This window comes from Aptenodytes forsteri, unplaced genomic scaffold (genome assembly GCF_000699145.1).
Source record: "Aptenodytes forsteri isolate BGI_AS27 unplaced genomic scaffold, ASM69914v1 Scaffold217, whole genome shotgun sequence".
Classification (NCBI taxonomy): Eukaryota; Metazoa; Chordata; class Aves; order Sphenisciformes; family Spheniscidae; genus Aptenodytes; species Aptenodytes forsteri.
Window position 1 is genome coordinate 404,065 of NW_008796222.1, and position 12,641 is coordinate 416,705.

At 39.4% G+C, this 12,641-nt stretch overlaps 1 protein-coding gene across 3 annotated transcripts in view; it reads right to left on the reverse strand.

The window, feature by feature from the left end:
- TPD52L1 (tumor protein D52-like 1) overlaps positions 1–12,641 on the reverse strand; it is a 44,895-nt gene that overhangs the window by 9,339 nt on the left and 22,915 nt on the right. The window contains exons 3-4 of one of the 3 annotated variants that reach the window (XM_019474610.1): positions 8,693–8,794; positions 1,143–1,498 (exon numbers count right to left, since the gene is read on the reverse strand). The exons of 1 other annotated variant lie outside the window; for it this stretch is intronic. In XM_019474610.1, the coding sequence (XP_019330155.1) occupies positions 1,480–1,498; positions 8,693–8,794 (121 nt within the window). In that variant the 3' untranslated portion in view covers positions 1,143–1,479. Of the gene's footprint in view, positions 1–1,142; positions 1,499–8,692; positions 8,795–12,641 lie in introns of those variants that run through there. One more of the 3 variants, XM_009289112.1, reaches the window with a different exon arrangement.

Consider the following 12,641-nt stretch of genomic DNA (forward strand, 5'->3'; position numbering starts at 1 on the left):
GGGAGGGGGGGGGGGGGGGGGGGGAGGAAAGAGCTATTTGTTGGCAAGCAGGGACAGAGAGATTTTATACGAACTGTTTGCTGTTGTGTATATTTTAAGGCTTCTGCTAAGCCCAGATAGACAAGAACTGGGAGCAGACAATGCAAATGTTTCATGTTCAACTTTTCACATCATTTTTAAGACTTACGAAAGATTAGCCCAAACATTTCACAAGTGCAGCGAATCTTTAACAATCCTAGTTAAATTAAGCAAGCATGCTTGCCATTTTAGTCTTGTAACACATGACAAATAGGCAAAAATAAGAATTTGGATGTATTTCAGCATAGGCTGCTCCTATTCTAATAGCAAAACATTCCAAATACGAAGGTTTAAGTAAGAAGATTACATTGTGCTAAATTAAATTCGCACAGCTGAGAGATGGCATGTGACAGACAATCTGAATACTAAGTGCACATTTCACTGAGTTCATCTTTTAATTTCTCTAAAGAGGTAAGGATGCCAGTTACGGGAACAGTGACAACATCTTCTTTTACTAGCAGCCTAAAACATTAAGCTTTTTTCAAGACACACATGTCTGTGACGGTGATCAGTGCAGAGGCAGAGAACAGAGATCCTTCCTGACAAAGGCTGCTAAACATTGCATTTTGGTTTCATGTCAGAGTGAGATAGGAAGGTCAATCTATGCCCCATTTTTAAGTTTTCTCAGTGAAGTAAGAGTCCATGTTGGATTACTTAGCTGAAGAGAAAAATCATTGAGCTGTCCCGTGCACTGGCGATGCTACAAGGCCAGAGGGACTGTAGGGGATTCGGGGCTGTTCAGCCCCTCTGCTGGGTGACCTGACGTAAAGCCAGACCGCTTATTGAATCTTTCAGCACACATAAAATTGTTTTATAATTCATCATATATTGAAGTGCTTTACAGCATCAATAAATTCAAGCTCTAAATGTAAAGAACCCTTTTAATCATGTTAAGAACTTGGCCTACTATTGGAAATTTCCCCAGGACTCAAGACTTTTAGAGAGTCACCATGAACACTTCATGACTAATATTCTTGTGCTTTATTGAAGAGGAGGTAATTAAATTCTTTATACAATCTTTATAAAACTCTGCTCACTGAATAGAATTGTTACAGAGCACTTGCTGTTTATATTCCAACCTCTGACAGAAAAAGATGGTTGAGAGAATGGGATTATGTATAAATAGGTTTTCCCAAGAGCAACATCTTTTGAATGTGTACATTATTTGAATTTGAGACTAATCTACTCAAGAGCAAGGCAAACACGCTCTAGCCACTTAGTCCAGTCCTTTCCTCATTATACTCACCATGCTGTAAAAATGAGGCATTACTTACTTACAATGTAAGTAGCATATGTTTTTATCATATATAATGATGCTGAAAGGAAAGAGGTTACTGCATTACATTACATCAAACAAATCCTGTCAAATACAGAGGCAGTATTCAAGGAGAGCAATGTGTCTTACCCAATTGAATGCGATCTGTGGTGGATGCACAAGGAAAGAAAAGCAAGAGTTAAAAGTATTACAAAAATGTAACAAAAATATACATATATATCTGTAGCATGTCAAACTGCCCAAGGAGGAAAAATAAAATAATTTGCATTCAAATCTTGATGCTGGAATTCACACTAGAACGTGGATCAGTTGAGACTCCTTCAAAGCAAAGATTTTCACACACTCCTTCACTACGCAGTCACCTATTCTGTATGCAATGAAGAACGGAAGTTTTGTCTGCTAAACTTTGAGTTCTCTTCATTACATCAGATTTAAACAATGCTAACTGGTTTCCCTCCCAAAATCCTACCTTAATCTCATTAAAGTATAGGTGAAATGGAATTGTATATGTATATCAGCAGCAAATGTCTTTTTGTTCCCCTCTGGATTTCTTAATCATCTCTGAGTTGAGAAGGGTATGGAAAAAATAAGGGGCTTTTAATTCCTAAAATGACATTTTCCAAAATACTTCTTCCTTGTTGAAAGCAATACTCGAAACACTTTGACACTGTTTTCCAGCTCACGAGAAACTTAATTAAGGCAGCAGAACTGGGAGAGGCACACTGATATACAATATTCAAAGGATGTCATTAAGGTTCCAAAGTTGAGAAATGATGAGGCAGACAGCCTCTCCTTCATCTGTGTGTTATTGATGTAGTCTTTAATTACAGACCACTTCAAGGGAACACCTGCCTCATGCAGTGAGCCAGACAGATGGTGCACACTTAATGAACATCTCTTCAATTCTTATTTTTCACATCCTTTTTCAATGTGTGGTGTGATGCATTATTTACCGCACAATATTCATACCTTGCTCTGAAGAAAAGCATTGATTTCTTCAGGGTTATTTACAGGGCTCATCATCTTGTATATTGGTGCTTCTCAAACATTCATGGACTTATCTTCACAACACATTTCTGCTTAGACCAGCTTAAGTAATACTGTTGCCATACATAGCCTCCTTTTACTACCTGCTGGTTCCCAGTAACAGCCACCCCTTTCTCCATATTAATACAGATACTTGTACAGCCATATGACAGAGAAATGTGTGTTACCCGAGAGCTCTAAAAACCAGGACAAATGAAGGGGCGAGTATCAGTAGAAATGAGAGAAAACAACTGCTTCACCCATCAGCAAAATTACATTCTGAAGCAAGACAATATTATTATTTCCTTTATAGGGGATATCAGAGACACAGAGGTTTAAGAATGGTAGTTTTGGGTGTGACAGCTACAATATTTCAAGGAATTCAGCTCCCAATCAGTTCAGCAACAGTTTTAAGTGCCCAGAACATCCCTAGGTCACAGAAATCCTGGAAATGCACAGCAAAAGGCTATGCAAAAACTGCACCACCACCTCCACAACAACAAAAAAAACCCCCAAAGGCACAACAATAAAGGCACAGCAAAAATCAACTCCCACAGCACTAAAGCAGATTAATTATACCTGAGCCATCTCCAACAGATATGGGCCTAACCTGCTTCTAGAAACCTCCAATGAGAGAGATTTCACAGCCTTCAGAAATAACCTGTGCCCCTGTTCAGCTTTATAGCTGAACGTTTTTCCTGATCTCCCACATTAACTTACTACATCCTCCCTCTTCTTTCATTATTCAGCCACTTTTGTCTAGCCTAAAAGCCAACTCGTTCAAACACTCACACTGGTTGTATTTTCTGAAGCTGATTTTTTTTTTTTTTACATTTTTCTCCCCATTCCTTCCAGTTCACCTGCACACCCTTCCAAGGGCGGTGCCCTTGCACTGGCCCGAATACTCCAGCTGAGTCCTCATTAGACCTGAGCAGAGCAATTCTCTCCCAAATCTTATAGACAACACTCCTGTAACACTTGCTGGAATTAAGTATGCATTAGCAATGACAGCATGACAGCATTAACTCCTGCTGCATTTGTGAGCCAATAGCCTAGCACTTGCAAGGCCCTTATCTGCAAAGCCACTGCCCAGCTGGCTGAGCAGTGCTCCCCATCTCTCCTTTTGATTTTTTTGCCATCTGTCAATAAAGCACCTTACACTTTCCTACACTGAATTTTATTTTATCATTTAAAATAAATTTGAATTCTAATCCTGCTGTCTAAAGTGCTTGCATTCCCTCCCAGTGCAGTCATCTGGGGATTTTAAGTGTACACATGATGCCATCATCTAAACCTGTAATGAAAATGCTGAAGAGTAACAGACTCAGGACAGATGCCTGCAAAATCCTGCATCATGGTGAGCTACTGAGACCTATTCTTTGAAAATCATTTTCAACTCCCTATGCCCTCTTCCTGCTAAAGCAGTCACACCTAAACTGTTTTTCTCTAGTTCACTTACAGGAGCGAAAACAGTATGGACAGCCTTATCAAAGTCAAGCTCTATCACATCTCCTACCTCCCCTCCGTCCTCTGTGACAGGTGCTGTCAGTTCAGGATAATTGTTCTTGACAAATGCTTTTACTTATTTGCCATCATGCTATCTTCTAGATGCTCAGAAAATAACAGGTTAATGCATTCCCCCAGTATCTGCTTTGTATTTCCCAGGACTTCCCTTGCCCCTTTCCAGAGGGATGAACTTTGCCTCTTCCACCCCTCTGGGACCTCATGTGCTTTCCGTGCTGATTCCCGTCATCTCTGAGGGGCACATTCAACTGCCATAGTCACGCCCCCAAGCTCTCCCTCCCTGCAGTTTTCTGTCTCTTTCCACATGGGCCTTCCAACTCCTGGCTGGAATGAGGCATTATATTACCTTTATTCATCTTTAGAGCTAGCTCATCCCAGGCACTGAATTTGAAAGGGGTCTGTGCGATCACGTAATTAAAGAAAATGTATGAGAGTTGAATGAAGGATGTATAAGCAGTATAACTGCTGACATCCTAATTTGCATGCATGCCTTTGTTAGCTTAATCTTTAAATGCATTTACTTGTGTAGTTGTAATGTATGTGGTAGCATGCATGTAGTAGTGTAGTGTACGTAGTTTCCTTTTTTATTTTTTTTTTTAAACAAACAAAAAAATCAGAAAGCCTCCCACTTGGTATCACAACTTATTTCTAAAAAGGCCAACAGCAGGGCTGAAACTCTTAGAACCACACAGACAGCTGCACAGCAGTCAAGCAGTATTGCATGAAAAGATCCCAACTTTACCAGTATGCAAAGGAGCAAGTGATAAATACCCTCAACTCTGCATCACATCTGTGCTCTACATGGCAAGAGCCATGTTGAAATGTCAGTCTAACCTCTACTTCTGAGAGATCTGAGCCCATGCTACTGCCCTATGAGTGACCTGGGACTCCCCTCTTCCCGTTTGCCTTCCTTCTACATGTCAGAAAATGTTAAAGGAGATAATATGAGTTGGGGGTGGAGGGGCAACAAAAAATCCTGATGGCATATCATTAATCACAAGATTCATGAAGAATCTATTATCTTAATATATTACTTGTGCCTGGTTTGTTTCCCAAAGTAAAAGTATGTGTACACTGGTTTTATACACATTTCTGTTATTTCTAGTAACACGATAATATTAAACAGAATGCATTTACAACGGTAAAGAGACCCTACAAGCACTAATAATTAATCAAAAATTTAGAAGATGTAAAATGCTAATGATTATTCATGCACAAAATGAATCAGAGAGTTGTGACACTGGGAAGCTGGGGTGGGGATGAAAGAGAAGCACAGCAGCTGCATGAAAAGCACTTTGTCCCAAAAGGGTGGCTTCTCTGTTCTTTGGGACACATGGAATTTTGTCATTTTTCTTTCTTTCTTGTAGATTTCATCTTCTGGAATTCTAACACAGCAAAATAGCACATCCAGGGGAGTCTATCTGGCCTGTTGCTGATAGATGATATTTTAGTAAATATTTTTAGAGATAATACAAGATGAAATATCTTTCAGGTTATTAATTAAGACCCTGCATTTTCAGAACAGAAATATACGTGTTTCATGTGGTGCTCTGTACAGTTGACATAGCAGGCAACCTGGAAAGCAGAGTTTTGTTTCACAAAGAAAGCAGGCTTCAATATTTAGAGTCAGGCTGACTAAAAGCCCTTTCAAAATCACCATCACCACAGGCAGGGGGTAAAGGCCAAACACACCAGACTGCTGAACGTACTGGGAATTATGATGATCATCTGGATTTTAGAAATTAGTTTCAAGTGTCTGCTCTGAATGAAAGCAGAACGGGGATTTGCATTTGGATGCCATTGGTGACTATCAGCCTTAATGCCTAACCAAGAGAATTAAGCCAGAGTCTGATGGGTGTCTAAATCAGCATTATGGGAGGGGGCGGTGATTATCCATATACTAGATCACTGAAATAAAATGATTTGGATTAGCAAAAAAGCAAGCAAACAATGAAGCAAAGAATGCATGCCCCTTTACAGTGTACTCCCCCAAACATGGCTGGCATTGGAGTGGGAAAGGGGAAGATTTTTAAAACCAGGTCATTTAAGTGATAAGGTTTACAGTGTGACCCCACACAGAGCTGCACCTGTCTGAGCTGAGCCAAGATCTTAGGCCAGCTTTGCTGCTGAGGGAAGCATACTGACCATTACTCCAGATTTAGGATGTTCAGCAGATGCCATGCTTTATGTAACTATAGGATACTGGCTATACTGCTTGCTTCTTCATTATCAAGGTTCTTGATAAACTCTCAGGAGAGTTTTTTTTTTCTCAGGAGAGTTTTTCTCCTGAGAACTTAACTGAAAACAGTAAGCATCCACAAAAAATGGCAGTGCTGGTAGTTCATATTTTTTCCTGAAAAATTCCCAACCAGGCTCAAGGTAATCATTTTGATCAAAGAAAGCTACTACAAACAAGCTTCTCGATTAATCAAAATGCTTATGGACTTAGCCTCTGCTTTGACCCCTTGGCTAAAGGGCTAATGGGATAAATACCACCCACCTGCTTCCCCAGCGCTATGCAGAAGCATGATCACCATGGGGGTAGGGGTTGATACTGATAGGTAAGACAAAGGAATTTCGTAACAGTGATTAACTAAGGGAAATATTAAAGGAAAAACATGCTCTATTACAGTGAAGACATTTCTGCCTTTGCAGTTAATCTCACACCCTATGCAAAGCACAAGCAACAGGACCTGAGAAGGAGTGAATTCTTAGAGTCATCCTTCCCTCCACGATCAAGAGCCAGTGTTCAAGGTATTTGCACGCCAACTCTCTGATCACTGCTGTAGGATCTAAAGCATGGAAGCAGCAACAGGACCTGTTCACTGAGCAGTGGGCTTGTCTTTGTTACAGGAGGAAGTGTTAGGAAAGAACAGAAAATGAAACAGAGGATATGTTGGTGCCACATGCAGCACACGCATCTCATGCATTTCTCAAAAATAACACTGAGCAGGGCTTGTCTTTGTTACAGGAGGAAGTGTTAGGAAAGAACAGAAAATGAAACAGAGGATATGTTGGTGCCACATGCAGCACACGCATCTCATGCATTTCTCAAAAATACAGAATATAACTATGCATGCAGGGAAGGCAGTAAGAATAAACCAAGGTAGGAAAAAGGCTTGTGAAAGCAACTCATGCAGCTGGAGCCTCAGCCTGCAAAAGAGGGAACTGAAGTGAAATACGATAAAACCACAGGAAATCATAAGTGACATGAAGGACGGCAGAAGGACTACACTCACTGTTTCTCATAATAGAAGAGCCAGAAGGCATCAAAGGAAAGACAAGGGAGACTCAGAATAGGGAATGAAAGAACAAACAAATAAACCGCACGCTTCTCTACCACATAACTAACTATGTGTTCATCTGGGGAGGCATGAGGTGTAATGGATGTCAAAAGCTCATAAAAGTTAAAATAAATTTAAAAAAAAAGATAAATTCATGAAGAAAAACCCTTCAAAGACTTTTAAATGAAAGCTCAAACCTCTGTTTTAGAAAGTTTTCAGCTCTCAGATTGCTGAATGCTAAAAAAATGTACTAGGAAAATGTAACTGCATGCCTCCTTATTCTTATATCCTTTTCTAGGCATATACTACCTATGGATTTTTAACTGTATCAAGTCAAACAATTCTTAGTTTATGTTCATAGCCTGGTTGCAAGTCAAACACAAGATTTCCATTTTATATGCAATGTGGAAAAAGACATTGTAAAGCAGATCATACAGTGATAAAGATTTTCCTTTTTTAGTTTCACCTAGAAAAACAGTAGTACTTCTGTAGAGGGTTTATTAAGCTGTATGTAAAAGGTAGGTATAAATGAGGGACTCTAAAGATTTCTTAAGATTCAAAGTAAAAAGTGAAAAAAATAAGATTTAGCTGCCAAGAACTATGCTTCAGCATTTGCAGCAAAAAAACCCATATATATTTAAAATACTGTAAAATCAATTCACACAGATCTTAGGATATGGTTACCTCATAACATTACAAAATGACCAACAAAGTGAGTACATACCAATATCTCTAATAAATGAGACCCTAATTCTGCAGCTCAAACAATATAGAGTTACCCTTGTCCATTTATTTCATCAGAAAAAATCAACCCCCTAAAACACCTGAGAAAAAGTTCTGTAATCCTGCTGCCAAGCTGAAAACTGAAGTGCTGGTTTACAGTGTACAATTTCTTCATTTATGCTCTCATTCTGAGGAACTTTAAGACCAACACTTTTAAACATACATGAACATATAAAGCCTGACATTTAAGTTGCAGTTAAGTGACAGTTCTCCTGACCTCAGCTCCTGTTACTTTCATCATATGTTTTTTACACATACAACTGCAGAACAAAACTTTGCCTTTGCACATCTTGAAAAAGCTGATAAAAAATAGCCTGAAATATTTTTTTTATTTCTCTTTCCACAAGCAGCTCCAAGGCAGGCTTGTTTTCTTCAGATGATGTTGGTCTCCAGAATCCATGTATGAATAAAATTGGGTTAATAAAGATCTAACAGCAATTTTTTGTTCCACTTTACTTGTACGTTTCCTTGAGCTTGTAAAGTGATTCCAAAAGGATTTCAAATTGCAGTTTTTTTTTTTTAAAACAGGATTCAAATAAGAATTATATCTTCATTCATCGTTATCCCTTCTTTTTGGTTGAAACCATGAATGCTATAAAATACTCTGACTACAAAGTACTTGAGCCTTTAAAACACTAATGTAGAAGGAAAAGAAGAGCTGACAGGTGACTTATACTTTTTGCCCTCAAAATAAGACCAGAGAAGCAGCGGATCCCTATACCTCATATCTCCGAACTTCTTGCTGATAGCAGTTCCTACATTGCTGATAGCTGCTGTTGCTTTTTGTCCTGCATGGCTCAGGGTCTCATGTGTTTTCTTGTAGCTAGAAACAAAAAATAGAACAGGAATAGTGATAAGTATTAAAAAAGAGAGGCTAGAATCCCCTACAAATAATTCCCTTCTCTCTTATTTCCACATCTTAAAGTCCCATCCACTGAAAGGTTAAGAAACATAATAACTGTAGCACAAAACAAATTACAAAGATGCCCGCTTCTACACAGCTTCCTAAGTGCAGTTTAATCCTAATGTGAGCAAAACATGCTCCAGAGCAATCCTTCAATGTGTCTCCCCCTTGCAGATAACATCCCCTGGGCGGGTCAGCGCAAGCTGTTTAGAAGTAGAATGCAATGATTTGTTGAATACCTGTTTGATACATTTTCTGTAAATTTACATCAAATAAGCATTCTCGCAGCAGACACTGACTTGGTAGCAAAATCTGCTGTCTAAAGCATAGAAGAGAATCAGGACATAGAAATGCTGCTCTTCCACACATATAGATATTAGGTACATTTAAAAGATGCACTTCAAAATGATTTATTGATATTTCAAATTAGACAAAACTGATTGAATCTGTTTCCATATGCTTCCATAATTTTACTTTTTAAAAATTTCTTTAAAGGAAGAAGGTTTTGGGAGAGAGAGAAAGAAAGATGAAAAAATCTAGACAGTGAATGCATATTCTTAATAGCACTGAATCCTTTTAGAAGTCACTCATTTCAGGTATAGCATACACATTCAAACACAGAATCATCTTAATTTACTGATTCGGAATATGTGCTCTGACCCACATAGACCCTTCAGTACAGTTAAGCTGCATTCTCAGAGTAATCAATAAGCTTTTCTGCACAGATGCTTTTTTGCTGAGTAAACTAACTCCGAGCATGTCAGAGGCTTCGTTCCAAGTAAATTATCTGATACTCCCAGTGACGCAGACAAGCTCAGAATTGGAAGTACTGACCTAGTAACAAAAAGAGAGCACATTATAATCAGTCTTGTATCCTGTGGTGTGCATTGGCAGACAAGAACTGAAGAAACGATCATGAAAAATTCAGAAATACAATTCCACTGGTTCTACTTCTCCTTTGAACTAAATCTGTAAGATTGCAAATGCGTACCAAAATACACTGGAGATTAATAAAAAAATCGCACCACCTAATTCTGGAAACAGTATTTTCTTCTTACTTTTAGCTATATGAAAGCAATATAACTTTGTGGAGGCAGGAGGGGAAATAAGAAAAGATTAACATTTGCAATACAGCACATCAGATTTTATGCCGGGTCCTTTTAAACCTAGCAGTACCTATTGCTGAAAGTCCTCTGTTGAGGACTGTGTTTTACAAACCGCAGGTTAGAAGGCAGATGCCAAGTAGTGCTCTATTCTTTCAGACAACAGTCTATCAACAATTAACTTTTCCCAACCCAGATACTTTAATTTTATGTTCCTAAGCCACAAAATATCTTATAGACTACTGACCTAACAACTTCTAAAACTGCGAAGTGAAATGGCTCGTTCTATGAAGGTGCTTTTCTCTGTTTTCACTGACTAGCAAGGCAGTCCACAGGGAGCAACTTAGACCAGGGTACCAAATCTCTAGAAAACTAGAGTTAGATAAGCTGAATCAATCACAGGTACAATGTTGAATGCATTGCAACAGTGACAGAAGGAGCACAAATTATAATTAGAAAGGTAGGACATCTGCTGGAAATACAACACGGCAGAGAGGAAGCAGTCTAGGAGGTTCCTGGAGTGTGTGGAAGACAACTGCCTGACACAGCTGGTAAGTGAGCCTACCAGGGGAGGTGCCTCGCTCGACCTACTGTTTACTAACAGAGAAGAACTGGTGGGAGATGTGGTGGTCGGAGGCCGTCTTGGGCTTAGCGACCATGAAATGATAGAATTCTCAATTCTCGGTGAAGTAAGGAGGGGGGGCAGCAAAACCAATGACCCATGCTCATGAGTTAGTCAAGTGAGAGCTGTTAAAGCGCTGCTAGCATTTCCTCCACTTCAGAAACAGCACAACTGCTTTCAAGCCTCCATTTTCCCCACACAAAAGTCCTACTTTTAAAGTCAAACAGGAATTTCTTCACAGATCAGACACCTTATTTGTTTCTTCCCTACCAGCCCCCACTCCAGTTCTGAAACCATTTGTCCCACCAGTACAACCTACTTCATCTTAGCAGGTCCACTAGCCATCTGTGGGCTCCTGCAGCATCATCTCTTAATGAATGGGACAAGAAGCTCTGAAGACAAGAAGGGAAATTTTCATTTCTATTCACTGCAGGAATAGTAAGTAGTAGGAGAGAAAAGAAGAAAATGTCTGTTTTTCTACCTCCCTATGATGGTTCTCATTGGAACTATATAGTTGGAGTAACTTGGGACAACTCCTCTAAGCTCTCATTCATGTCAGAGAGAACTGCAGGTCCAGACTGCATCTGAGAAGCAGAGAAGCCCTATGATCTCCCAGTGTCTATCCAGTTCTCCTGCCTTGAGTAGTTCCTAAGAGAAAATTTACCTTTCTCGTCCTTCAGAATTTTTCCCACTCAGGAAGCTGTCTGTGTGTACAGCTGAAAAGGAGAGTAATACTATAAAAAGCTTTGAAAGCAGGGAATGAAAAATGTCATTGAGCCAAGTGTTATTTGGAGCCAGTGAAGTAGGTTTAGTTTCTTTATGTGTGTACACAGAGGTTGGAGACACGGAGAACCACCCCCTCGGCATGTTTTTGCACTAACTTCAGTGGCAATTTTTTTGTTCAAAGCCTTCAGGGTTTGAACCCTGTTTAACACCTCTCTGTTGAGCAATTCTACGGCTCAACAGTCGATGCCTAGTCAACAAATTGTGCCTGTGATTTTGCAGTAGGATAACATTGTAGATAAGACACACCTACTGGGCACTTTCAAGTTATAATATTGTGTTAGTCATTGCTTTTATGTATGTTTATACACAATATCTGCCCAAAGGTATACATTGATTTCCAGCCATCAAGAACACATTTAAAATTGGCTGAGTGCTTAACCTTTGTTCACAGAAAGTATATTTTAACTTTTTTTTTTCCATTAAGAATTATTAGCTCAGAAGAGTTTGATATGGCTATAATCATCATCATGATTATTGACTTAAACTAAAATCCTTTCAGTGATTTTATTCCTTTTATAAAGTTGAGTTATACTTGTAATTTACCTTTTGTCTTTTAATAGGTGTATTCCCTTAACATGTATTGATTTACGTGGATTCAACTGTATTTCAGGTAAAGATTTTCTGACAACTAAAAATAAAAATCTAATGTAGTGTTACTTTACTTGTATCTAGTAATTTTGTGAGTTTCTATAGTTAAAATAATAGAAAAAAAAAAAAAGAAAAAAAAAGAGGATACAGACGAGATTCACATTGCAGGATTAAATGCTTAAATCCAGGAGAACAATTCTGACAGCCTCCTCTCCAGTATGAGCTAGCCTCTGAAGTACTTACAATCAGCGCTTCCATTTTTTTCTCTTAGTTCCCCAGCTGCTGAAACCTAAGTTCACTCACAACACCATGGGCTGAACAGCTAAATGCCTGGTTTCTTCCTGCATTCAGCTGCCAATTCAGAGATGTGCAGAGTGAAACTCGGACTCCCCCCCAATCCCTGGAGGTGAGGAACCCATTGGGGGGCTCCAACAACAGCTGTCACCCACCTGCAGCCGCAGCATGAAGCCCGGCAGCTGTGTGCCCCTTTGCTGAGAAACAGAGGGGGATGGAGTGGAAGGGATGCTTTTGTCTTCTGTCTTTTGCATATTTTCCTCATGGGAAATCCATCCAGGTTGTGGCAGATGGTGTGAGTGTGATCACCTTGCCAGGGTTCAAATTGGTTGTATCGACTTGCTAGGGGAGTACTGGAATAGGGTCATTTTGT